Below are 25596 nucleotides of genomic sequence, written 5' to 3' on the forward strand. Positions count from 1 at the left end.
GCCATTCTCCTGCCTCAGCCTCCTGAGTAGCTGGGACTACAGGCACCCACCATCATGCCCAGCTAATTTTTTTTTTTTTTTTGTATTTTTAGTAGAGACAGGGTTTCACCGTGTTAGCCAGGATGGTCTCAATCTCCTGACCTCGTGATCTGCCCGCCTTGGCCTCCCAAAGCCCAGGGTAACCTCTTGAGTACACACCCTCTATTGGCTGGTTTCCCTTCTCCATCTCACTTCTCCATTCCCCCAACTTCATCTCACAAATAAGCTACTTTGAATTCATATCTCAGGTTCTCTGTCTGGGGGCAGACAAACAAGATTCCAGGAAATGATGTAAGTTTCAGACAAGAGGCTTCTGCCTGTTGGGTGTGCAGAATGGGGATCCTGACGTGCTACCTCATTGTCTTCTTCCGTAAGCAGTTATTATCAATCTCTTCTCATAGTTGGATTTTTAAACTTGTATGCATCTCTCCTGCCCATGTTCTGAGTTTCTGGGAGCAGGGATCACGTATCTGCCCTTCTGTGTATCCCATGCAGGCTCCAGCTCATTATGTTGGGCAGGATTGGTACTTACCAACCCTCAATTGAACCATCAATCCTGTGAGAATTTCTGGGACACAGGCCAGGGCTCAGCATTGTTAAAAATGTGACTGGATTCAGCAGGGGCCAGGGAAGTGGGTGATGGTCCTACTGGAAACCAGATGGCCCACAGAACAAAGATTTTAAGCCTTCAGAGGAGTTCATAAAAGTTGATTTCCCATCTGTGTCGAGGCTCAGAAGGTATGATGTCTTCTCAATGTGGAGATCCTGGTTTATGCCTCTGGTCTTTGGGTCTTTGGTGGAGACACTTTCAGACCTTCCTCCGGGGACTCATGGTGACAGCCCCATGCTGCCAGGAAGCAGCCTTCCACCTGACGAGTGAAGAAGAAACCCCAGCTCCTGCTTGTTCATGCTTCTGCACACACTGCAGACGGCTCCATGCTCAAGGCAACTGGGGGCTGTGGGCCACGTGGCGTTCAGCTCCTTAGTACTAAAATGTGTTATATTCAGGTGTGTGCATTGGTCAACTCTCAGCAAATGTACACTTAAGATTTGTGCATTTCTTTGTGTGTAAATTTTACATGAAAAACTAAAGAAATATTGTACTGTAGTAAATGCTTTGCATGCTCAAGTGTTTGGGGGCTACTGATACCTGTAATTTACTTTGAAACATAAAAATAAGATAAAAATAAGATGGAGAGCTTCAAACAAGTGTAATATAGTGCAATGATAGAATATTGGTGAATATTTGAGTGTTCACTTTAGAAATCTTTCAACTTTGCAAAATATGCCTAAAAATTTTAAGAATAAGATGTTGGAAAAATCGTATTCAATTAAAAAACCATGGAGAGAGTTCACACTCATTATAAACAAAGCAGAATATATAAAGTAAAAGGTGAAAGTCCTTTCCTTCTCCTCTCACTGCATCTGATAACCAGGTGCAGGCACCTTGTCTGAGGCCCTCACAGCAAGGGTAAACTCGGTGACATAGATTTGTCCCCATTCAGGGGATGGGGGTGGGTGACACTTCTTAATCCCATTCCCCCATTCTGTTTGACCCATCTGCCAGCCCGACACCTGTGAGTGAATACACCTGCCCAGGTGCTGGGTTGGCAAGTGGGAGATGGATTTGTAAACTTTCAGAAAGAAAGCCCCCAGCCACATTTTGTTCCCAATGAGGAGGCTGGCAAAAAAGGGAAATGACCTTTTGTTATTGAAATGTAATGACACCAAAGCTCTCAAACATGATGGGGTTTCTCCTTGTTGCCTTCCGAGGAGCAATGGAAGAAGCTGTGGGTACCTGTGGTGGGCACTTGTCGCTGTGCAACACCCTTTTCTTTCCTGTTACCCCAACTCCAATTCTGTCCAAGGGACGGGGAGCCCTGCTCAGGGGTGTGAATCCTGATGGACATGTGATTCAGTCCTTGCCAGTGAGACCAGTGGAGGCCTTGGGACCTTTTCTTTCTGGTAAGCAATAGGTCCAAGGAGAGGTCTTTTTTGTCCCTTTGGCTTGGGCTGCTGTCTTCTGAGGATGTGATGGAAGGAGCCATGGCAGCCAAGCAGCCGTGAAGTGACAAGCTGGGGACAAAAGGCAACACATTGAGGATGGTAGAATGCAAGAGTGGACACAGCACAGAGGTCTTGGCTGACCTCTCCAAGCCATAGTGGAAAAACCCAATTTTCCGACCTTGGAGGGCCTGTTATAACCCCAATTGCTGGCATGATGGTTCACTTTATGTGTCAACTTGACTGGGCCATGGGATCCCCAGACCAGAGGTAAAACATTATTTCAGAGAGTGTCCATGGAAGCATTCCTAGAAGGAGGGGACAGCACTTGAATTGGTGGACTGAGTAAGGCAGATGGCCATCCCCAATGTGGGAGGCATCATCCCATCTATTGAGGGTCTTAATGGGACAAAAAGTCAGGGGAAGGTGGAACTCAGCCTCTCTGCCAGGCCTGAGACGTGGATCTTCTCCTGCCTTTGGACATCTGGGGTCCTGGTCCAGGACTTACACCAACCCCCGCCGCCCCCCAGTCCAGGCCTTTGGACCTGGAATGAGTTATACCCCCTGGCTGTGTCCCTTGTTTGCATGTGGGACTTCTTGACCTCCAAAACCATGTGACCCAGTTCCTATAATAACTCCTTTCATCTCTCTCTCTATATATCATATTGGTTCTTTTTCTTTGGAGAACCCTGATTAATACAGCTGGGTCCCCTCCCCAGAGTTCTTGATTCAGCAGATCTGGCATGGGGCCTGAGAATGTGCATTTCTAATGAATCCCTAGGCGGAGTTGATGCCACTGGCCTGGGGACCCCATTTTGGGACCACTGAATTGAACCATTATCAGTTTTTATGGTAGTGGTTGTTACTTGAAGCTAAAAGCATCCTATTTAATAAAATGGTTTTGCAATTTTTTATTTTTAAATTTTAATTTAATTGTATTTCTTAGGGAACAGATCTCCATGCCTCTCACATTCCCTTAAAGCATTTGAAGAATTCAGAAACAAAAAGCTACAAATCTGCTGGGACCAGATTCTTGGGTCTGAATGGTAACCAAAGGGGAAAGAATCTCAACAGGGCTGAGGAAGATTGTGTCCAGTTGCAGGGTGCATGTTTTCAAGATGCCAATGGGGTGGCAGTCAAGGTAGGAGAAGCAGCCTGCCACGGTGCAGGTAACAAGGCAGTAGTATCTGTTGAGAATTTAAATAATAAAACTGACTAGACAGTGTCTCTACTTTTATTATTTCTATTGGAGGACAATTCTAAACAATGTCGTTGGGGAAGTGCTCCCTTGAGTCCTGGCATGTTTTGGATTTCTTATGTATGAGCTGTGGAACTGTGTTCCCCTCGGACACACTGTGGCAGGAGAATGACAGCCCTATTGGGGACCTGCCTGAATAATTTAGATGGGACAATGCTGTCTTTGAGGAAAATGAGATGCGGGCAGTGGTGGGGCTCAGTTCTTTGTTGACTGCTTATAGTGAACTTGCTGGGGAATTCCTGCCCTCCTCATTTTAAAATCTCTGTGCGGATGTTGTCCATACCTGGTGACCTCATGGCAAGAACATGGTTTTGGAAGACACTGGGCTTTGTTTAACTGCTCAGCGTTGATAACAGCAGCTCATCCATCTTTGCAAATGTACTTTGAAGACTTTTTCATTCTTCTGCAACATTCCCAGAAAGAACGAAGTTTCCAGCAACTCCATATAACAGAGCTTTGCTTACACATAAGAGCAGTTTGATGTAGGAAAGGATACAGGCTCCAACTTGATTAAGCTCCCTATGGCCAAATCTGGGACAATTTAGAAAGGAAATAAACAATGATAATAGTAGATTATGACCCACAGAATAAACAAATACCCACAAGTCCATGCTGAGATAAATAAATAATTGAACAAATAAAGAAATGGGAGAGAAGAGGGCACTTTTCCTTAGAGCAGAATTCCAGTTATTAAATCTCAAGGGAGTAAGAAGCATAGAAGATGACTGCTAGGCCTACATCACACTGATTGCTGCAGGGGTGGGCCATGGATGGATGCAACAAGAGTGGGCCAGAGGATGATGCAAAACAGGGCATTTGCAAGGTCTCAAGGCACCTCCCCTAAAGATACTAATCACAGAGGGAAAAACAGTAACTCTGCAGTGCAGAAGCCTGAAGGAGCCGCTTTAACCAAGTGATCAAGGACAACATCGGCAGAAATGGGACATAACATCATGGACACCTGCTATGGCGCAGTGGGAAGAGCATAGGTCACCTCTGTGGCATCCTTGTCCCAAATGCATAACCTCCACCTAACCAGGAGAAAGCATCAGGCAGTCCTCAAAGGAGGGACATTTTTGGGAATAACTGGCCAGTATTCAAGTGTCAAGGTAACGAAAGACAAAGACCGAAGAGCTGCCCCAGACTGCAAGGCACTAGGGAGACCTGAAACCAAATGGATATGGTCTCACATGGTCTGTAGATTAGTTAGTAGTCATGAACCAATGTGAATTTCTCAGATTAGATCACTGTACTGTGATTATATAAGATGTTAGTTTTGGGGAAAGCTGGGAGAAGGTTAAACAGGTACTATTTTTGCAAACTTTTTACAAGACTGAAATTATTTCAGAATAAAAAGTAAAGAAATAAACAGGTGGACTTTGGAGTCATTCTGCCTCTCCTCAAATCTGGCTACACTACTTACTAACTGTGTGACATTGGGCAAGTTACTTCATTTCTCCCCTCAGTTTCCTTATATGTAAAATGGGGATAAAAAGAATACCTATCTGGGAGGCCGAGGTAGGTGGATCACTTTAGCCCAGGAGTTTGAGACCAACCTGGGCAGCATGGTGAAACCCCATTTCTACAAAAAGTACAAAGATTAGCTAGGTGTGGTGGCGCATGCCGTATTCCCAGCTACTTGGGAGACTGAGGTGGGAGGATCAAATGAGCCCAGGAGGCAGAGGCTGCGGTGAGCAGAGATCGCGCCACTGTACTCCAGCCTGGGTGACAGAGCAAGACCTTGTCTCAAAAAAAAAAAAAAAAAAAAGAAAAAGAAAAAGTACCTATCATAGAGGGTTGTAATGAGAGTTAAATGTGTTAATACATGTGTAGTACTTAGAACTCTGCACCTTGGCCCAGAGTAAGGGCTATACTATTACGTGTAATTATCAGAGCAGACTGGCAGCATCTTCTGATCTTAGGGACATTTAATCTCTCTGTGTGTGTCTCACTGTGCTTCTGGAAAGTTTCTGATGCGGGCCCCTGGACTGATTCCTTCTCCAATCAATTACTCTGGCCTAAAAGCATTTCCCTTTCTACCAGCAGCCAGATAAAGCCAAATTCAGCACTAGGATCTGTAGTATTAACTTAAGTATTACCCACTTAATGGGACTTAAGTGTTACCCAGTTTTAGAGGAATAAGAATAACTTCTGTCTCACGTTGGGTTTCACTGAGGAGATGTCTGCATTGGAAAGACAGAGCTCATGTCACTAAAGAAGCTTCTGGGGCCAGTTTCCCTTAACCCCATTGCAGCCTGCAGACCTTTTGGGCTTGCAAGACCAACATCCCTGATTGGTTTGGGAGGGGCGTGTGTGTGTGGATCTGCCTCACAATGGCCTGTCTGAGCCCTTATCTGAGGTCACATGTTATCATTTGTTTAGCCAATAAGACTGTAGCACACACACCAGCTTCAGTCCCCACTTGGCCTTACCTTTGATGTCACAATCTGACCTGTGGGTATTAATCTGGTCACAGCTGCTCACAGACTAGATGGCAAGGTCCAGGGGACTAGCACAGGAAGATGTGGAAGAGAAGTGACCATCAACCCAAGATCAAAGCAGAGGATGGACCTCTGGTGGGCCAGTTCGAGGTTCTGGGTTCAGTTCCAGAACCTGCCATGCCACATCCTCTAGAGCTGTCAGAATTTGAGAGCTTCCCAGTGTTTCAGGACATTAGACTTCACATCAGGGAAGTGGGAGCTCAATTGGTCAAGAAAGTCAATGCCGTCTTTCAGCTGGACATCACCAAAAATGGGAAGACCATTTTGCGGTGGACCATTGATCTGAAGAATGGTTCTGGGGACATGTATCCGGGACCTGCCAGGCTCCCAGCAGACACTGTCTTTACAATCCCGGAGTCCGTCTTTATGGAGCTGGTTTTGGGCAAAATGAACCCACAGAAGGCTTTCCTTGCCGGAAAGTTCAAAGTGAGTGGCAAGGTTCTGCTTAGCTGGAAGCTGGAAAGGGTTTTCAAAGACTGGGCTAAATTTTAAGCATGCAAAAATACCAAGGAAGAACTTCTCTTCGATGATAATGTCGAGTGGAAATCATGCTTAATCTGAAGATTAAAGTAAAAAGTATCCAATATTTTTACTCAAATTCTTCCTATTCAAGTTTAATTGATTTTCCTGTTGATGGGTAAATTTTCAGGGAGGGTTCTGAAGCAGTAAAAAGCGTTGTAGTGCATCAATTAGAATCTTTGTCTTTTTCTCTTTCTTTAGCTCCATTTATGCCCTTTATGCTCCATTTATGCCAGGGTGAGAGCCACGTGTAAAGAAATGGGTGATTATGATCATTAGAATTAAATACTCCAATGATTGTGTTCTTGAGACATTTTTCCTTTTCTAAAAAAGTTTGATGTTTTGGGGAAAGAAGTGATAACCATCATTGTGCAGGTGTGCATTCTGCATGGTAACTTGATTCCATGAGGAAACTTTACTATGAGACTGTGGGGTGCTAAGGGAATTGGGCACCACAGGTCTGTGGGTGGAACCCAGGCAATAGAGGGGATGGTGCTGTTGGTGTATTATAATTTCTGATGGTTTCAATTCCAAGAAACTTGAAGGGCTTGGGAGGTGTTCTAGGCCAGTGGTTCTTAACTGGAGCATGCATCGGAATCACCGGAAAGGTTGGTTAAAGTCTGGATTGCTGGGCTCCATCTCAGAGCTTCTAATCAGGAAATCTGGGCTGGAGAGTGCACATTTCTAACAAGTTCCCAGGGGATGCTGATGGCACCACCCTTAGAGAATTCCAGCTCTGCTTCACTTCATGCCAAAGCTCTCAGTATTGACTGTAACTATTCTATTCTAGGCCAATGAGATGGTGCCATTAATTAAAGGATCTCCCAGAGACAGACCCCACAGCCCTCTGTGAGCCATTTATAAAGTATCCATGCTGTCAGGAGCTTGTGCATTGAACATTTTACAAAATCAGAGGGCAGCCTGGGAGATTTCCCTTCCGGAAGCTCCCTTCACGTGTTGTCTGGGAGGATAGGATGAAGTCTGATGCAGCTGATGCAAACTCCTTGTGGGTGAGTGTGTGTGTGTTCTTGGTTCACATGTGGTTTGTGTGTACCTTTGACTTGTGGGCTAAATATACACAGTGTGGACACTCTGAAACCTAGAGGAAAGTTTCATCACAACTGCCATGCTCAAACACCTACACAGTGTGGACACTCTGAAACCTGGGTGGAAGTTTCATCACAACTGCCATGCTCAAATACACGCCTACCAAATAATCCCACCATTCTGTTCTTGGGTATTTTGTTAAGAGAAAAGAAAGCATATGTACAAGCATAAAATAAACACTCGCATGCATGTGAATGTTCATGGCAGCTGTGTTGGGAGTAGTCCTAAACTGGAAACAAGCCACATGTTCATCAACAGGTGAATGGGTGGACAAATTGTGCGGTGTCATACCATGGAATATTACTTAGCCATGAAAAGGAAGAAATGATTGGCATACACACAAATGACAATGTGGATAAATGGCAACATAATTATGCTGAGTGAAAGTAGACAGAGAAGACTGAGCACATACTATATGATTCGATTTATATTAAATACTAAAAAATGTAAACGTAGTGACAGAAAAAAAAAGGCAGTGGTTGCCAAGAGACAGGAGCATGGGGAAATGAGGAAGGATGGGGGGATTATGACAAATGTCATGAGGACACTTGGGGGTAGTGGGTATATTCATTATCTTAATTGTGGTGATGTTTTCCCAAGTCAAAGCATCACCTTGTGCAATGCATATAAACCCATGCAGTTTATTATGTGTCATATAAGCTAATCAGGTTGTTTTTAAGAACCTGCCACCCTCCCTTAGAAATAAGGCTTTTGTGTGGCTGTGTTCCTGAAGAGGAAGGATCAGCAACTCTCCCCTTCTCTCAGCAAGATGAGCCCTCTCACCTCATCTTGGTCTAGTGTTCAGCTCCTGACTATTTGGATGGCTCTGCAGAGGCCTTCCTCCATTTCATATTAGAGAAAGGCAGAGTGAGAACTTGTTGCTTACAAAATGTCATCCTCTCTGTGGGAAACGAAGAGATCATTTGTCCTGAGAGTGCTCTACTCCACAGTTAGACATTGCTAAGGGGATGGGCACGGACTTAGTGCACATCCTGGCTTCTTCTCTCATGTGCGTCATTATAGAGGTGATCTGCCTCTTGTCCCTGTCAGTGCCCCCAGCCTGTGAATGTCTCAGAGGCTTCCAGTGGATTCTGAGCTCTGTTGTGAGCACTCAGCTCCACCGGCCCAGGCCACTCCCATTCAACCATATTTGAGTGTCAGGCATGGGGCCGGCAGGTGTTTGGGGTGCCATTGTGCCACATTCCTTTTTTCTTTTTTCTTTTTCTTTTTGCGACGAAGTCTCACTCTTGTCCCCCAGGCTGGAGTGCAATGGAACGATATCCGCTCACTGTAACCTCCGCCTCCCGGGTTCAAGCGATTCTCCTGCCTCAGACTCCCGAGTAGCTGGGATCACAGGCCCCTGCCACCATGCCCAGCTAATTTTTGTATTTTTAGTAGAGACGGGGTTTCACCATGTTGGCCAGGCTGGTCTTGAACTCCTGACCTCAGCTGATCTGCCCACCTCAGCCCCCCAAAGTGCTGGGATTACAGGTGTGAGCCATTGTGCCCAGCTGCGCCACATTCCTTTTTAAGGGAAATGGCTCACCTAAGCCCCTGCTACCTGGGAGTCCTGCTCATACCATGTGTTAATCATTTGGCCCTGAGATGGGGGTTGCTTAGAGATGGGAGAGTGGGCAGAGGGGTTATGCAGGCTCATGCCTGGGCTGGCATCTGACCTATGACCCATTCTGACTTGGGACAAAAAAAGTGACCTGAGCTAACTCGATTCCTTTCTCAAGAATTTGGAACTGGGAAAGTGAGAGCCTGAGCTACAATCAAGCAGCGAGAATGGAATCGGAGAGGCTGGGATGCAGGGGGTGAGGAAGGGGCTGTGAGGAAGGGCAGCCATGGGGCAGGGGCTGGAGAGATGGAGGGGCAGGAGCCTGGAGTAGGGAGAGAAAGGTGGTCAACAAGCGAGGAGTGGGAAGCCCAGGCCTCGGAAACGTGACCGCAAACCCCTTTCAATCTCAAGAAAACGTTCAATGCTGGATGCCACGTGAAGCTGCTGGAAGGACTCAGATTCTGGAATCAGAAGCGGAATTTTGAGCCCAGCATCACCATTTGACACCTGCCTGACCACAGGTGGGTACTGAACCGCCTCTTGCCCAAGCTTCCTCATCTGTAAACGGGACCAGGAGCCCTCGTGACGGTGGATTGCTGGGGAGCCCTCATTCGGGCGGCCCAACAGATCCCCTGGCTGGAAGTGGGCTTCCCGTGCATGTGAGTCCCTTTCTCTGCTGGGTAAGAGGAAGGGCAGGCATTTAGGCTGGCTCCCCACTGCCTCTAGGGACTTTCCTGCTTTTTCTCCTATACTCGGCTGGTGCCCTAGAAGGTCACATGTGGCTCAAAACACACATCTGTGTTTTGTTTGGTCTATACAAGGTGGGCCAACACAGTGTTAGTAAAGTTTGAATTAGGACATTGTATATAAAAAATTGGATTTCTGTATTCTCTTTAAAAATTCGGTCATTTGGATACACTGAGCCTGTATTCCTGCCAGGCAACAGCTGTGGGTGTGGAGCGGGTGGGCTATCCAGACAGACCGAGGCCCACTCCTCCCAGCTTGGCCTCCCTGGCTCTGAAGCTGAGTGTTGGTGGCTGCAGTTTCCTTGGGCTGGGCCAGCCTTGCAGGGCCCCTGTGGGTATTTGTGCTCATGACCATGGCTCCCTACCATACATGGTCTTACTCTTTGCCTGTCAGTGTTCTATGGCTGTGTAACAGATTACCACACATTAAGTGGCTTAAAACAACACCCATTCATTAACTCACAGCTTCTGGAAGCCAGAAGTCCAGGCAGGCTGGGCTGCCGTCTCAGCTCTCATGGCTGATCTTAAGGTGTTGGCCACTCTGGGCTCTTCTCTGGGGGCTTGAGGGGAGAATCTTTTCCAAGCTCATTCAGGTTGTGGCAGAATTCACCTTCCTGTGGTGATAGGACTGTTTCCTATCAGCTGGGAATGCTCTCAGCAACTTGAGGCTGGCCAGATGGCTCCTCCGTCTGCAAAGCCAGCAACGGTGTGTCGAGCCCTTCTCAGGCTTTGAATCTCTCTGAATTCTTCTGTCTTCATCTTCTGCCTCTTCATGAAAGGACTCACGTGATTATACCGGGCCACTCAGATAATTCACAGTAAGCTCCCTATCTTAATGTGAATTTATTAGTAATCTTAATTATGTCTGCAAAATTCCTTCTGCCATGTGAGGTAATGCTGTGGAGTGAATGTGTTGCCCCAGATTCATATGTCAAAACCTTGAACCCCAATGTGATGGTATTTGGAGGTGGCGCCTTTGGGAAGTAATTTGGGTTAGATGAGGCCACAAGAGTGGTTCCCTCATGATAAGATTAGTGTCTGTATTAGTCTGTTATCACATTGCTATATGAAAAACCTGAGGCTGGGTAATTTATAAAGAAAGAGGTTTAATTGGCTCATGGTTCTTCAGGCTGTATAGGAAGCATGATGCTGGCATCTGCTCGGCTTCTGAGGAGGTCTCAGGAAACTTACAATCATGGCAGAAGGTAAAGGGGGAGTAGCACTTCACATGGCCAAAGAAGGAGCAAGGATTGGGCAGGGGAGGTTCTACACACTTTAAAACAATCAGATCTTGTGAAAGCTCCATCAAAAGAACAGCACCAAGGGGATGGTGCTAAGCCATTCGTGAAGGAGCCACTCCCATGACCCAATCACCTCCCACCTGGCCCCACCTCCAACACTGGGGATTCCAGTTTGACATGAGATTTGGTGAGAACACAGAACCAAACCATATCAGTGTTTTTATAAGAGGAAGAGACCAGAGCGCTCGTTCGTTCTCTCTTTCTTTCTTTTCTTTCTTTCTCTCTATCTCTCTCTCCCTCTCTCTCTCTCTCCATTCCGCCCTCTCTCTTTCTTATTCTTTCTGCCAATGAGGATGTAGCAAATAGGTGACCATCTGTACACCAGGAAGAGGGCCTTCACCAGACTGGCACCCTGATCTTGGACTTACCAGCTTCCAATGATAAGAAATAAAAGTCTGTTGTTTAAGCCGCCTGTCTATGATACTTTGTGATAGAGCCCACACAAAGACAAATAATGTATTCATGGGTGTGATATCTCATCCTAGCCACAGTCCTGAAGACTGAGGTGTAGGATCTTCTTGGAGGCCATAATCCTACCAACTCCCCCACCTCCACCATCTACATTCCATGCGTGTTCTCAAGGTCATCCTCCAGGAAACTGCCCGATTGAGCTGTTGTCTTTCTCTCCTACAATTTGTATACCTCTCCTTTTTCCAGCTCTGTGTTCTGCCTTTGCATGGGTGTGGTCCTATGTGGGCCACACAAATGCCCTGGCTTATCTGGGACATTCCCAGTTTGCCCCCAGAGATCCTACCTCTTTTGTCTCTGAACAGGGTTAGATGTGCACTGTGCCCTAGGAAGGATGGAGCAAATGGCTCACAGCCCCTGTAGGAGTCTCAGTGAGGTGCACCTGGCTGCATGGAGACCAGACTGAGATTCTGGATCCTAGGGCAACTCTTAGGGACCTCACGATTTTGCAGGTGATTTTTTCCATTCTCCAAACAAGAAACAGGGAAGTAGGACTGTCTCAGCTCCCATGGGTGGATCTGTTCACATGTGTTTTGGCACAAGTTCCAGGACAGCACCACCAAAGAGGGCAAGGTTTTTATTCTGGAGGTTTTAAGTTAGGGAAGATCTTGGATTTTTAGCTGTAAATTGCCAGTTTCTTCTGTTCACTGACTGAGCAATTAATCTATTTGCCTAAAAAATATTTTTTGAGCACTCATGATTTCTTAGGAGTTAATTACTTTTGGCAGGGCTGATAGTAAGCTGGGATATATGAGGCCAGAATTGGTTCCAATTGGTCAAACACCATTCTGGTTTTCAGTGACCCGTTCTGATGGGTTTTTTTCCCTTTGCCATATGGTTATGAAACATTCTGGAAATCACTCCTGGTTTGAGGAGCTGGTGGCAAGCAAGCTGAGGTTTCTTTTCTCCTGGAACTTGTATTTCCAGATGGGAGTTGTGGGTGGGTTGTGGGGAGACAAGCAATAGACAGCAAACAAATAACCAGAGAAGACACTTGAGAAGGGAAGGGAATGTGGCTAAGGGGGCCTGGGTGGCCAGGGAAGGCCTCTCTGAGAAGGGGCTTCCTGAACCTCACACTGTAGTGGCAGGCCCTGGGGCAAAGATGCAACTGCCAGCTGTGGATTTGTGTGGTGATTCCAGGAAATATCCCTTGGGGAGTGGGGCAGTGGGACAGGGAGGGAAGGAAGGTGATACAGGGCATATTATTGAGCAGGTCATTGTTGAAGGGCTCAACCCCACAGAGCAGTTCAGGGAGACAGGGTAGAACACCCCTCAGCGTTGTCCAGCCCAAGGAAAGAGGGAGTTGCAGAATTTTTAAACTAATTCCCATCAGTCTTTGGTTGAGGGCTTGTGATGGTAAATACTGAGTGTCAACTTGATTGGATTGAGGGATACAAAGTATTAATCCTGGGTGTGTCTGTGTGGGTGTTGCTACAAGAGATTAACATTTGAGTCAGTAGGCTGGGGAAGGCAGATCCACTCTTCATCTGGTGAGCATAATCTAATCAGCTTCCAGCGAATATAAAGCAGACAGAAAAATGTGAAAAGGAGGGACTGGCCTAGCCTCCCAGTCTACATCTTTTTCCCGTGTTGGATGCTTCCTGCCCTCGAACATCAGACTCCAAGTTCTTCAGTTTTGGGACTGGGACTGGCTATCCTTGCTTTGCAGCTTGCAGACAGCCTATTGTGGGACCTTGTAATCATGTAAGTTAGTACTTAGTAAACTTCTAAATATATATATATATATATCCTATTCGTTCTGTCCCTCTAAGAGAACCCTGACTAATACAGGGCTGCTCCTGGGACAGGGGTTTTTGATTCCCTGGGTCTGGGCATTTGAGAGAAAGCCCTCCAGCAGTTGGAAGTCAGGTGCAGCAGACTCTGATGATGAGGTCCAGAGAAGGATCAGAGCAAGTGCTGAGTCCTGGCGATCTCCAGCAGCACTTGCATTTGAAGGGGCACCAGGACACAGCAGTTAGAACTCGAAATCTGGAAGCAGACTGCCTGGGGCTGGATCTTGCCTCATTGGGCAAGTTGCTTTTATTTACTTTATTGTTTTATTTATTTTTATTTTATTTTGAGATAGAGTCTTGCTCTGTCACCCAGGCTGGAGTGCAGTGGCACAATCTCAACTCACTGCCACCTCTGCCTCCCGGGTTCAAGTGATTCTCCTGCCTCAGCCTTCTAAAGGACTACAGGTGTGCACCACCACACCCAGATAATTTTTGTATTTTTAGTAGAGACTGGTGTTACCATGTTGGCCAGGGTGGTCCCGAACTCCTGACCTCAGGTGATCCACCTGCCTCACCTCCCAAAGTGCTGGGATTACAGGCGTGAGCCACTGCACCCGGCCTATTTACTTATTTTTTAATGCATTTTTAAAATTGAAGAATAACATACATAGGAAGAAGTCCACACATTCTAAGCGTGCAGCTAACAAACTTCCCCAAATGGAAAACACCTGTGTAACCAACACAACATGTGGCTCAAGAAATAAGGCATGACTGGCGCCCCAGTAATCCCCACTTACACCCCCTTCTAGTTACTGTTGCCTCCAGGATAACCACTATTTTGACTCTTAATGCCATAGACTTTAGTTTTGCCCACTTTTGTGCTTTATATAAATGGGACCATGCAGTGCACACTCTGCTGTGTCTGGCGCCTTCCATTCAGAATTCTGTGTCTGAGATCCATCCACACTGTTGTGCACAGTTACTGCTCGTTTGTTTTATTGCTGAGTGGTGTTCCATTGTTATTTGATTGTTTCCAGTTTAGGGTGATTTTAAATAGCGTTGCTGTGAGCCCTCTTGTATACCTATGGGAACAGAAGTCTCATTTTGCCACTTAATATTAGTTAGTGTCTTATCCCAGTTTGCAGTGGCAGCTACAGTGTGGTGTCTTGCACACAGCTGGTGCTTTATAAATGTTTGTGGCATGAATTGAGAGGCAGGGCAAGTCCAGAGGTAGAGAAACAGGCCTTGCTGGGATTTGGTGTCTGGTTCACTGGGCCTCTGACCTCCTGCATGATCCTAGACTTTGGGCCCCACTTGCTGGGTTTCAGAGGGAAACTGACAGCCACAGGGCAGAGGAGACAAAAAGGAAGTCTCCCAGGTGTGCCATTAACATGCGCAGTGCTTAACCATGTTGGGAACTACCCCCAGATGACAGCTGAGAATCCTCATTGACTTTTCTTTGAAGGAAAAAAAATTCTTCCAGATCTGTAACTAGGCTAATCACAAGAAACATCTGTGACCTCCTAAAAATATCTGCTTGGTACCATTTTGTAGAGCATAATATTTATATAGCCCAGCAGTGTAATTAAATTGATGTTTAGTTAACTCTTGGAAACAGCTGAAGGCTCCCAAAGCCCAGGATGAGATCTGCAGGCGGCCCTGGAATGGGCTTGAAAGGGGCCCTGGGAGGTGTTCCTGCAGGCTCTTGGTGGGGGGTCCTGGAGTGGCCACAGAGATTGGGTGGGCCTGAGGAACTAAGGAACATGCCGTGTTGAGGGACTGCATGGCTCACTCAGGGGCAGCTGGATTATAGTTGTTTCTATATTTCTGTCCAGCAGCCTCTGGAACATCATTTCCTGCTGAGGAAAGGTTTTCTCTTAAAGGACTAATCAGAAAGTGCTCTGTCTCAAAGCGCCTTTGCTGTTGTTTTGTAGCCTGTGGAGATGAAGTGGGGTAATGGTGGGTTTTTCTGGAGGGTTTCATGCTTGTTTCTGGAGAACTGCTCATATTGGTGGGGATCTCAGCCGGCAGAGAGTGGAGCCCGTGCTTTCTCTTACTCCTCATCAATAAAGAAAAGAGCAAAGCTGAAGCGAGTTTTTTCTTTTTTGGAAAACGAAAAAATTCAACTTTTATTTTAGAGTCAGATGTGCAGGTTTGTTACCTGGGCATATTGCATGATGCTGAGGCTTGTGGACGACTGATCCTGTCCCCAGGTACTAAGCATAGTTTTTAGGCAAAGCGGCTCCATAGCTTTTCAGCTGGGCAAGTTTCTCACTGGAGACCCCGAGGCCTGCAAAGCAGGCCTGGAGCCTACTGCGGGCAGGGCCTGGTGTGGGGTCTCCTCTGAAGCCTTGAGATGCCATAAAAACATCAGGCCTTTACAGGGGTGCCTCCAGAGTGCGGTTAGGGGTGGGATTCAGAAGGGCCTCCAGGGAGCTTGAGAAGTCTGGAGTTGGGAAGGCAGTCCAGGGACAGTACCTCCCGTTTTGGCCATCCCCTTTTTTTGGAATTCTGCTCTTTGCATGAGGAAAAGGGAAAACCCATTGATGTTTTGAGCCCATAAGCATTCCTTTATTCATTCATTCTGTGATAATTACTAAGCAACTACTACCTAATATACCTTCTTGGCCCTGTGTTGAGAGTATGGGATGCAAGGCTGAGCAAAATGGACACCTCCTGATATGGTTTGGCTGTGTCCCCACCCAAATCTCATCTTGAAGTGTAGTTCCCATAATCCCCACGTGTTGTGGGAGGGACCTCGTGAGAGGTAACTGAATCATGAGGGTGGGTTCACCCATGCTGTCCTCATGATAGTGAGTAAGTTCTCATGAGATCTGATGGTTTTATAAGGGACTTCCTCCTTCACTTGGCTCTCATTCTTCTCCTTCATGGTGCCATGTGAAGAAGGACGTGTTTACTGTCCCTTCTGCCATTGTTTTGTTTCCTGAGGCCTTGCCAGCCCTGTGAAACTGTGAGTCAATTAAACCTCTGTCCTTTTTAAATTACTCAGTCCCAGGCAGTTCTTTCTAGCAGTGTGAGAATGGAGTAATACACCTCTGATCCTCAGGGAACTCCCAGTGTGGTGCCTGGCTACACACACAGTGAGGGCTCAGGAGGGAAAGCTGAGGAGCTCTTCATAGACTTGGTAGGGGCTTAGGACAGACTTCCTGAGGAACAAGATCAGAGGAATGAGTGAGAGGTCCCTGAGACAGGGCAGAGATGAGACCGTTCCAGGCGAGGAAACAGCATGTGTAAATGCCCTGTGGCTCACAGAGAACGATGAGTTCCAGGAACAGAACAAGACCAGTGAAGATGGAGAAAGGGGGTCAGTGGCAGAAGGTTGGAGCCTGGGGCCCAGCTTTGTAGACTGAAGCCAGAACTCTGGTGGTCATCCTTACATGACCTGAGACCTGGAACCACCTGCTACGGTGTGGACTCCATGCTGGCCTTATTTTATTCTGGAAAAGAAAGTTGGGGTGGGCAATGGCACCCTTAAGGCTGGAGTTGCCAGAAAGATTTAGGTTTTCTCCCCATCTTGAAATGTGTAATCCCAGACTCCTCCAAGCCCTGATGGTGACCATCAAGATGGAGGTGGCTCTATGACATCAATGAAGGGACAGTGAACAAGGACCTAAACCCAAACGCAGCTCCATGAAATTGAGGGCTTCATCTCAGTGTCTGTCCAAGCCACAGCCTAATAGGTCCTTAAACAGACTCAAAGGGAGAAACGGCCCAGGGAAGAAGGAAAGCCACCACTCGCATTTCCCAGTGGCGCCGCCTTTTATTCCAAGTCTAAAGTTATCCCAAGGCCACACATATGTGGACAGGGGATGGTGTGCTTGGGTGGGCTGGTGGTGTGGCGCCATGGGAAGTGGTTTGGAGGATGAGAGAACGTGGTGCCCAGATCCACAATGCCATCCTTACCTCTCTAATGGGCTCTTGTGGGACCCCTCCACAACGTAGGGATGACTCCAGATGGTCTCTGTTTCCCTTGGATATTTATAATCCTAAAAACAGATCAGTATTTAAAAGTTAATGAAGAAAAGGAAAGTTAGCTCAGTGATAACAATAAAAGGTGGTGTTTTGGGCACATTTGTCTATGTTCCTGGCATTGCATTCAGGGCTTAACATGTATCATCTTATTTCTTGTCACCACTACTTCTGAAATTAGCTCCATTTCCACTGGGAGGGTGAAAACCTGCTGATGTTTTGGCTTTAGAAAGGTGGTGGTGCTTCCCCCTACTTCCAATCCATGTAACTAAAAATCTAAAAAATAAAACTATGCTAAACCATAAATCAAGTGCAAGATAGATTAACCAAGTTCTGGGTGTTTCTCCACAATGACTAGTTTGATGTGTATTTTGAAACATTATTGTACATAATTGTGGTTCTTTTTATGTAAATTTGAATTATATGATTCTGAAATAGTTTAATATAAAATAAAAATAAAGTCTCACTTTACAACCCAAATATGAAATAGAATACCAAGAGATTAAAGAGAATTGGGAATCTCATAATTTCAAGGGCCTTAAGATAGACTGGTTTGTGAGCTTTGTTGAAACTTGTCCGAGATGGGGCTGCTCTCAGCTGGTAAAAGGGAAACCCATCATGCTTTGTGTTGTTACTATGGAAAGGTTGGTCTGGACTTCAGTGAGCTGGGATTTACATGAGGTCTTCAGGAAAGTATCTCTCTAATAAATAAAACTGCCATATAGCAAATTATGTTGGAAAAAAATCCCTCAGTGCCTTTGAATTGTGTGTGGCCACAGTAGGTACTTTCTCTGCCTACTGGGTCACTTAGGGGAAGAGAAGTTAAGTGACTTGCATAACAGCACAAGGTCATGGTGGAGCTGAGGTTTGGAAATGGGTCTGCTTGGTTCCAGGTGTCTTGTTGAGAGAGATCTAGTGTTCCTGACCTCCTCTTTAAATTACTAAAAAAAAAAAAAAAAAAAAAAAAAAAAAAAAAAAAAAATCAAAGAGCTAGACAGGCCTTTGAAACTCATTTAATCCAGGGCATGCGTTTTAGAGATGAATGAACTCAAATCCACAGAAGAAAAACTGAATGACGCAAAACCATGGTTACTGTGCTTTGGTTGGCTTCACCAGTTTTCCAGGGAAGCTCTTGAAAGAGGCCTGAGCTCTACTTCAAGCTGGTTCTTAGCCTCGCTGTGTGGTCACAAGGAGGCTACTTGCCCTCTCTTGGTTCAAGGCCCGCCTCTCAGGGAATCAGGTGGGTTGGATTACATGTACTCACATTCCTTCAAGCTTGAAAGCTCTCTATCTCTGATTCCAGCCTCTTCTCATTGATTGAGTTACTTCCCATTGTCTCTTGGGGATAAAACTGGGGTGGTGGTAAGGGGAGGCCCCATAAGAAATGGGGTGGCATAAATGAACCAAGAATGTAGAGGCAATAATTCTTCCAAGGAAAACTTATTTAGTAAAGAGAAAATAAAATTTCTTTCCTTTTTTATTTTAAAGAAATAGCCAGTATTGGAGTTCAAGATGACTGACCAGTGTACAATGAATTTCCATTTTTCTTTATTACAAAGAATCATTCAGAGATGCTCTCCTGTTTTCATACCCACACAACACATAAAGCTCAACACACACTTGCACACACATGCACATCAAACATGCCCTGTCAATCAAGCATCACAATGAGCTGAATTAATGAGTTGTTCAAGGCAGACAGCTCTGGGCAGGACTTGGTTATGGCTTTGGTGGGAGTCTCTTTGGAGAAGTCCATTTGGTGGGGTGCATAGGCACAGAACCTTGAAAAACTTTCCGAGATGTCACTGACCAGCTTGGCCGGTATCTAAAATTGTCTCCTGTTTATATTTTCTTCATCTTGAACAACTCTGTGACATATGATTAGTTATAAGGTTTCTCATATCTCCCAATATTTTCTCTGAAGTTGGATTCCAATGTCTTTTTTAAGTGGCAGTGTCCAAATTACTTAGAGCCACGACAACACTGAGTCACAAGCTATCTCAAAACTCTGCAATAAGTAGTGCTAAGGCACAGCACTGAATTATACTCATGGACCTGTGGTCTGACTGAGGATCTGCTAATTCAGGCTGGCTGGGCCCTGCCCCTCCAGTCTCTCATCTCCTTTCCCTCCCTGCTATGGTTTGAATGTGTCCCTCAAATTTCATGTGTTGGATACTCAGTCCCCAGTGTGGCAGTATTGAGAGGTGGGGCCTTTAAGAGGTGATTGGGTCATGAAGGCTCTTCTCTTTACAAATAGATTAACTCATTCATGGGTTAATGAATTAATGAATTGATGGGTTATTGTAGAAGTGGAACTGGTGGCTTTATAAGCAGAGGAAGAGAGGCCTGAGCTAGCATGCTCAGCTCCCTCGCCACGTAATGTCCTGTACGGTCTCAAGACTCTTCAGAGAGTCCCCACTGGCAAGAAGGATTTCACCAGATGTGACCCCTGAACCTTGGACTTCTCAGCCTCCAGAACTGTAAGACATAAATTTCACTTCTTATAAATTACCCTGTTTCAGATATTCTGTTATAAGCAACAGAAAATGAACTGAGAGAGTCCCCTTTAGACCAGTGGCATGGTCCAGGCACATTTTCCCCATGATGATGGCAGAGGAGAAACGCATCATTAGGCTAACATCCCACAGGCCAGAGCAAGTGAAATGGCCAAACTCAGAAGCAGGAAGTACGGCATTAAAACGCACATCAGAAGTGAAGGAAGAGAGTGGAAATGTGAAGACAGTCATTGTGGTCAATATCCACTGTGACAAACTTATCAGTTGTGGTGGTTTTAAACATTTGCAAATTCTTTGTTACTCCTCCCATCAAGAGGTGGGATCCAGGTCCCCTCCCTCTGAGCTGGGGTGGGCCATTGTGGCTGCCTCGATGAACACAATGTGGCAGAGGTGATACTGCATGACTTTCTAGGCTTCTGCTGGTTTCTTGCAGACTTCTGCCCCTTGTGAGAAGTTCTGACACCCCAAGGTCCCCATGTGGGGAGACCAGACAGAGATGCTCAGGGATGCCCGGATTCCCAGTGAGGAATCTCTGGAGAGGGCCGCAGACACTGCATGTCTCTGCAAACACATGGGAGTCCCTGAGCAAGAACTGCCCAGTGGAGCCCAGTTGACCCCCAGATCCATGAGCAAATCATTGTTCCGGTTTTATGCCACTGTTTTGGGGTGGCTCATTATGCAGTATTAGATAACTGGAAAATCAAGGCTACAGTTTCTAGCAAGGAATGGTGCATAGGGGTGAATTGCAGCTCCCCCACTTGCCACCCGGTTGTGACCTTGGATAAGTGCTCTGATGTCCCTGCTCAGCTTTTTCATCTGTAAAAATGGGGATCATGTTCCCTGCCTCCTATGATTGCTGCCAGATTAAACACCTAGCACAGGGCCTGGATGGTGGCAGGTACTCAGTCAATATTGATGGAGTAAATAACTGCTTACTGCTCAACGGGGCTCATAGGGTGAATTCTGGCTGGGTAGAGCTCGGAGGCCAAAAAATGGGCAGATGGGATGACTGAAACAGTGCTGTGGTTCAGCCTAGGCTACAAATCATGGCTGTTAGAGACTGTGTGTGTGTGTTTGTGTGTGTGTGTGCATGCTTTCAAATCTTCCTTTAATAAGGAAGTGGAGACCTTTTTTTTTGCCCTGTTGCCCAGGCTGGAGTGCAATGGAGCGATCTTGGCTCACTGCCACCTCCGCCTCCCAGGTTCAAGCAATTCTCCTGCCTCAGCCTCCCGAGTTGGGATTACAGGCACCCGCCACCACGCCAGGCTAATTTTTGTATTTTTAGTAGAGATGGGGTTTCGCCATATTGGCCAGGCTGGTCTCGAGCTCCTGGCCTCAGGTGATCTGCCTGCTTTGGCCTCCCAAAGTGCTAGGATTACAGGCATGAGCCACCGCGCCTAGCCCCTTTTGTAGTTTTGATTGATGTGTGTGAAACCCATTTCCTGGAGCTCTCAGGGGAACACTTTTTTTGTGTGCAGATCCCTATTTCATGAAGTTGCAGGGACATAGAATATATAATTTGTTTGGGGCATTGCTTTGAGCAGGCTGATAAAAGTGGAAGCTAAAAAATTAATGTAGTCTCCTCCCTCAGATCCTGTAGCCAGCCTGTTTGGGTTTCTTCCCCATCTCTGCAACCTGAAGGGAAGGATCTTCCTTTTTTTGCCCCATACGATCCACAGAAGGATCTTCCTTTTAACAAACTTCTTCTTGACAAATAACACCCATAATGCAGAAGGTGCATGCATCCTGTGTTCATCTTGATGAAGTTTCATAAACTGCAGGCACCCGTATTTTCATAAACCAACTTCCAGATCCAGAAACAGAATCCCTTCCAGCACCCCAGATGTCCCTTCTCCTCTTTCTTGTCCCTACCTAGTCCTCCAACCCAGGGAAACCACAATTCTGACCTAAAAATAACATTGTTTAGTTTCCCCAGTTTTTGCTGTTCCCATAAACAAAATCATGCACTCTGATTTTGTGTCTGGATTCCTTGGCTCCACACTGTCTCTGTAATACTCATGCATTTGTTGCACATCTTTTGGCTCATTCATCCTCTTAGTTGTATCACATTTATTTTATGAATATACCACAATTTATTTATCTGTTCTACTGCTGATGGGTAGTTTCCAGATTTGTGTCCCATCTACCTATCTCTCCAGCATGAAACTTATCTAACTTACCTCCCCAGCATGTGGCTTAAATACCTGGAACATTTGCTTGGAACATGAAGGAAGGCAGGCAGGTTCTTTATAAATTCAAATCCATCCTGTCCGGTTGCCCACACTGTGCTGAGTGTCCTCACTGGCTGCTCCAGCCTCTCCCACCCAAATGGCCAGACTTCAAGGAGTGGGGGGTGAGGACCCTCTCCCTTGTCTGTTAGAACGGCCAGTGCCTGAAATCCCACCTTGGGAGGGCCCTTCTTTTCCCACTGTTAAAATACAACAACCCGGCCAGGCACCGTGGCTCACGCCTGTAATCCCAGCACTTTGGGAGGCTGAGGCGGGCGGATCACGAGGTCAGGAGATCGAGACCATCCTGGCTAACACGGTGAAACCCCGTCTCTACTAAAAACACAAAAAATTAGCCGGGCGCGGTGGTGGGCGCCTGTAGTCCCAGCTACTCGGGAGGCTGAGGCAGGCGAATGGCGTGAACCCGGGAGGCGGAGCTTGCAGTGAGCCGAGATAGCGCCACTGCAGTCCGGCCTGGGCGAAAGAGCGAGACTCCGTCTCAAAAAGAAAAAAAGAGAAAAAGGAAATACGACACTCCCTCCACCCAGAAGGCATGTTCTCCAAAGTGAGCCTTCTATGTCACTTGTCCCGAAAGAAAAGAAAAGAACAAGACTTCCTGATAACTGATCGGGGCCAGGAATGCAGCAGCACTTGATGTCTGAGGGAAGCGGTTTTTCATTGAAGAGGGGAGGAAGAGGAACGTGCCCCAAAGCAAGGTGGGGACTTTGACTACAAACTCAGTGGGGCTCCGCTTTCTGCCTGTCGCTGGCTCGTTTTATCGGGCACTGCGATTGAAGCAGGAGATTAGATTTGGGACCTTTAACTCAACCTAATCCCAAATGCACCTTTATTTTATGTCTCACTGAGGAAGAACTAACATTGCAATGGAAAATTATGGCATCCTGCTTTCTTTAGAATTTTATTTTCAACTTATTTGAATGGGCTTTACATTTAATTAGGTAAAAATTTTTATAATATAGTACTTGGGTGAATATAAAAAGAAAAATATAAGCAAAATAAAATTGGTTAATATATTCTAAATTTCTTAACATTGACCTGATTTTTCTGATTCACTTTTGACTCCCAAATTGTTGTTGCCTGTGGTCTCTCCACTCCTCTGGCAATGTCATCCTGAGTGCCATGAAGAGCCTTGGTAATACGGTAATTCTGTTCTTTAATTTTATCTTTAACTAACAAAGAATGATTGCATATATTTATGGGGTATAATGTGATGTTTTGGTATGTATCTACATTGTAGAATGATAAAATCAAGTAAATTAACATATCTATCACCTCATGTACTTATCAATTTTTATGATAAGAATATTTAAAATCCAATCTTTAAGCAATTTTGAAATATACAATGCTATGATTAATTATACTCATCATGCTGTACAATAGATCACTAAAGTTTTGACCCTCTGCCTGGCTGAATATTGTACTTTTTAATCAACATCTCTCTTTTCTCCATCCACCCCCATCCCTGAGCCTTTGATAAACACCATCCTACTCTCTCCTTCTATGAGTTTGCCTTTTGTCATCCATGCACGAACTAAAAGCATTGGCCCTGGGTTCTGAAGCTGGTTTTGCAGACTGCTTCTGATTCCTGCTTTGGAGAGGGCTCCTGAAGGCATATTTTCCCTTCTCACTCCCAGACCAATTAGGAGAGGCTCCAGGATTTCCATGCACATGGCAGATACCACTCTGCTGGGTTTGATGCTGGTGCTTTTGATTATTCATGCATGTAACAGGCAAAGGCAACTATATGGCATGACTACTTCTTAGAGGAGGTGGTTGTAAGGAAGCTTTGATATATACTAAGATGCATTCCAACTTCAGAACTGCTAAGATACAGAAAAAAGTATAAGCTAGAATCAATGCAAAAATCACAGCCCCATCCCTGCCTGCTGGTCAGCTGTGCCATCCCCCAGAATCACGGCCTCCCAGAAGCATGCAGCCTTGTCGTGAGTCGTAACCTGTGTCTGAACACTTGATTTATCTTCATCTTTCTGGAAAGACTGTATGTAAACTGATTACATTGCTCTACTCCCCACTTCCCTCCAAACTAAACCAAGTAATACAATTCATTGGCTTTTCTGGAGCAAGAGGAGAGAGACTGATATCAGCATTCAGACCCAGGAGTGCTGTGGGTATGTTCATTATCTAGGCATAAAATAGCTCAGCATCAAAGCAGCCCTGGGGAGGGTTAATGTCCAGGCTCTCTTCTGCTTCTGCTCCTGATCTCCATCATACTTACCTCTTTGCAGGGTGTGCTGCAGGTCTGGACTGGTGAGAACTGAGCCTGGGAGAGGAGACCAAGCAAAGGCTTAATTTTCTGCTCTGTTTTCCCCAGTTTGCCCGGGGATCATCTTTAGCGCTGGCAGATGGGAGGTTTTGTTCTTCATTGCTCCTCCATTAAAGTGCTGTCCCTGAGATCCCTAGAAAGAGTTTGTTTTATTTGTTTTTTGGTCAGAGGTGCATTCAGAAAAAGGCCCAGGCAACTCCCCAGAGGAAGTTCATTCTTTATTTTTAGTGGCTCAGGAGCCTGGAGATGCAATATTAATCTTGTTCCACTTCAGAGCTTGCTGAGAAAGGATTTGGGGGCTTAAAGGGGATGGCTTACTTGTCTTTTGGTTCAGCATGATAATGGCCACAGACTCTGTGAAGGGACTCTGTCTGTTCTACATGAGGTTTTGAACAGATTACTTTTCTCAGCCAGCTTCCTGGGGAGAGACTCACTTTCATTGAGAAGATGCCCTGAGCTTTGTAGAATAAAACAATGCTTCAGGCCCGATGAAAGAGACACCGTTCTGCAGAGGCCAGGGAATGCTTTTCTTGATGTTCTGGAGAGAGGCAAAGTGGAAGAGAGAAAGGAGAGGGAGGCTGGGGACTGGCAAGAGGCCCCACTGTGGGAGCTCAGATCGTTAATCGTTAATTCTCCCACACCCCTGCCATGGCCCCAGACGTGGGGGAAGGGGATGAGGTGTTTTCCTCTGACTTTAACTTTGGCTGTGTGACTTGTTTTGGTCACTGGGATGTTAGCAGATATCACATGGATAGAGGCTTGAAAGGCTCTTGGGTGGGGATTTTGCTCTGTTGCACTCCTGACTTTTACCATAGCAAGAACATGCCTTGGGTATTTGTAGGACCAGGGGCAAGAAGAAACACATGGAACAGACCTAGGCCCAACCCACAGCTTGTGCCAAGTCCACCCAAGTCCAGACCATTAGCCAAACCCCAGCCAACCCACAGATATGTGATCAGAGAATAAATTCTCATTGTTGTGTAATACTGTGCTTTGGGATTATTTGTTATGCAGCACATTGTGGCAATAGCTGACTAATACAGAACTCTTTCTTATTCTCTGAAATCATTAATAAAGTCAATAAATTCATGAAATGCTTGGGATAAACGATGTTTTAAAAATGGGAACCAGTGAGGGATTGTGTGTGAATTGTAAGGCCGTATTGAAGGAGAAGGAAGCATTTGGAAGAAAGTTCCAGATAGAGAGAGGCTGCAGGGACAGCTTTAGAGCCTCATAAGGCCATGGAAATTGGGGTTGGGCTAAGTTTTACTGGCTCTCTGAGAGACATAGACCACTCAGTGGATAGTGAGCTTAAATAAG

The 25596-nt window shown here is 45.9% G+C and overlaps 1 protein-coding gene and 1 long non-coding RNA gene across 3 annotated transcripts; one reads left to right on the forward strand and one right to left on the reverse strand.

Moving 5' to 3' along the window:
- Window positions 1-1349: 1349 nt before the first annotated feature.
- SCP2D1-AS1 (SCP2D1 antisense RNA 1) lies at window positions 1350-22108 on the reverse strand. 2 transcript variants are annotated; one of them, XR_008541328.1, is made up of 3 exons: window positions 21924-22108; window positions 17162-17244; window positions 1350-2115 (listed from the first exon to the last, which is right to left on the reverse strand). It is a non-coding gene; the product is annotated as an SCP2D1 antisense RNA 1 (long non-coding RNA). The 2 variants fall into 2 exon arrangements; XR_010154027.1 differs by lacking the exons at window positions 17162-17244; window positions 21924-22108 and adding exons at window positions 3585-3832; window positions 5462-5576 and having other exon boundaries at window positions 2035-2115.
- SCP2D1 (SCP2 sterol binding domain containing 1) lies at window positions 5730-6388 on the forward strand. The gene has a single exon (XM_525275.5). It carries the CDS (start codon window positions 5824-5826, stop codon window positions 6292-6294), a length of 471 nt encoding a protein of 156 aa, XP_525275.1. The 5' UTR covers window positions 5730-5823; the 3' UTR covers window positions 6295-6388.
- Window positions 22109-25596: the final 3488 nt, after the last annotated feature.

This window comes from Pan troglodytes, chromosome 21 (assembly GCF_028858775.2).
Source record: "Pan troglodytes isolate AG18354 chromosome 21, NHGRI_mPanTro3-v2.0_pri, whole genome shotgun sequence".
Lineage (NCBI taxonomy): Eukaryota > Metazoa > Chordata > Mammalia > Primates > Hominidae > Pan > Pan troglodytes.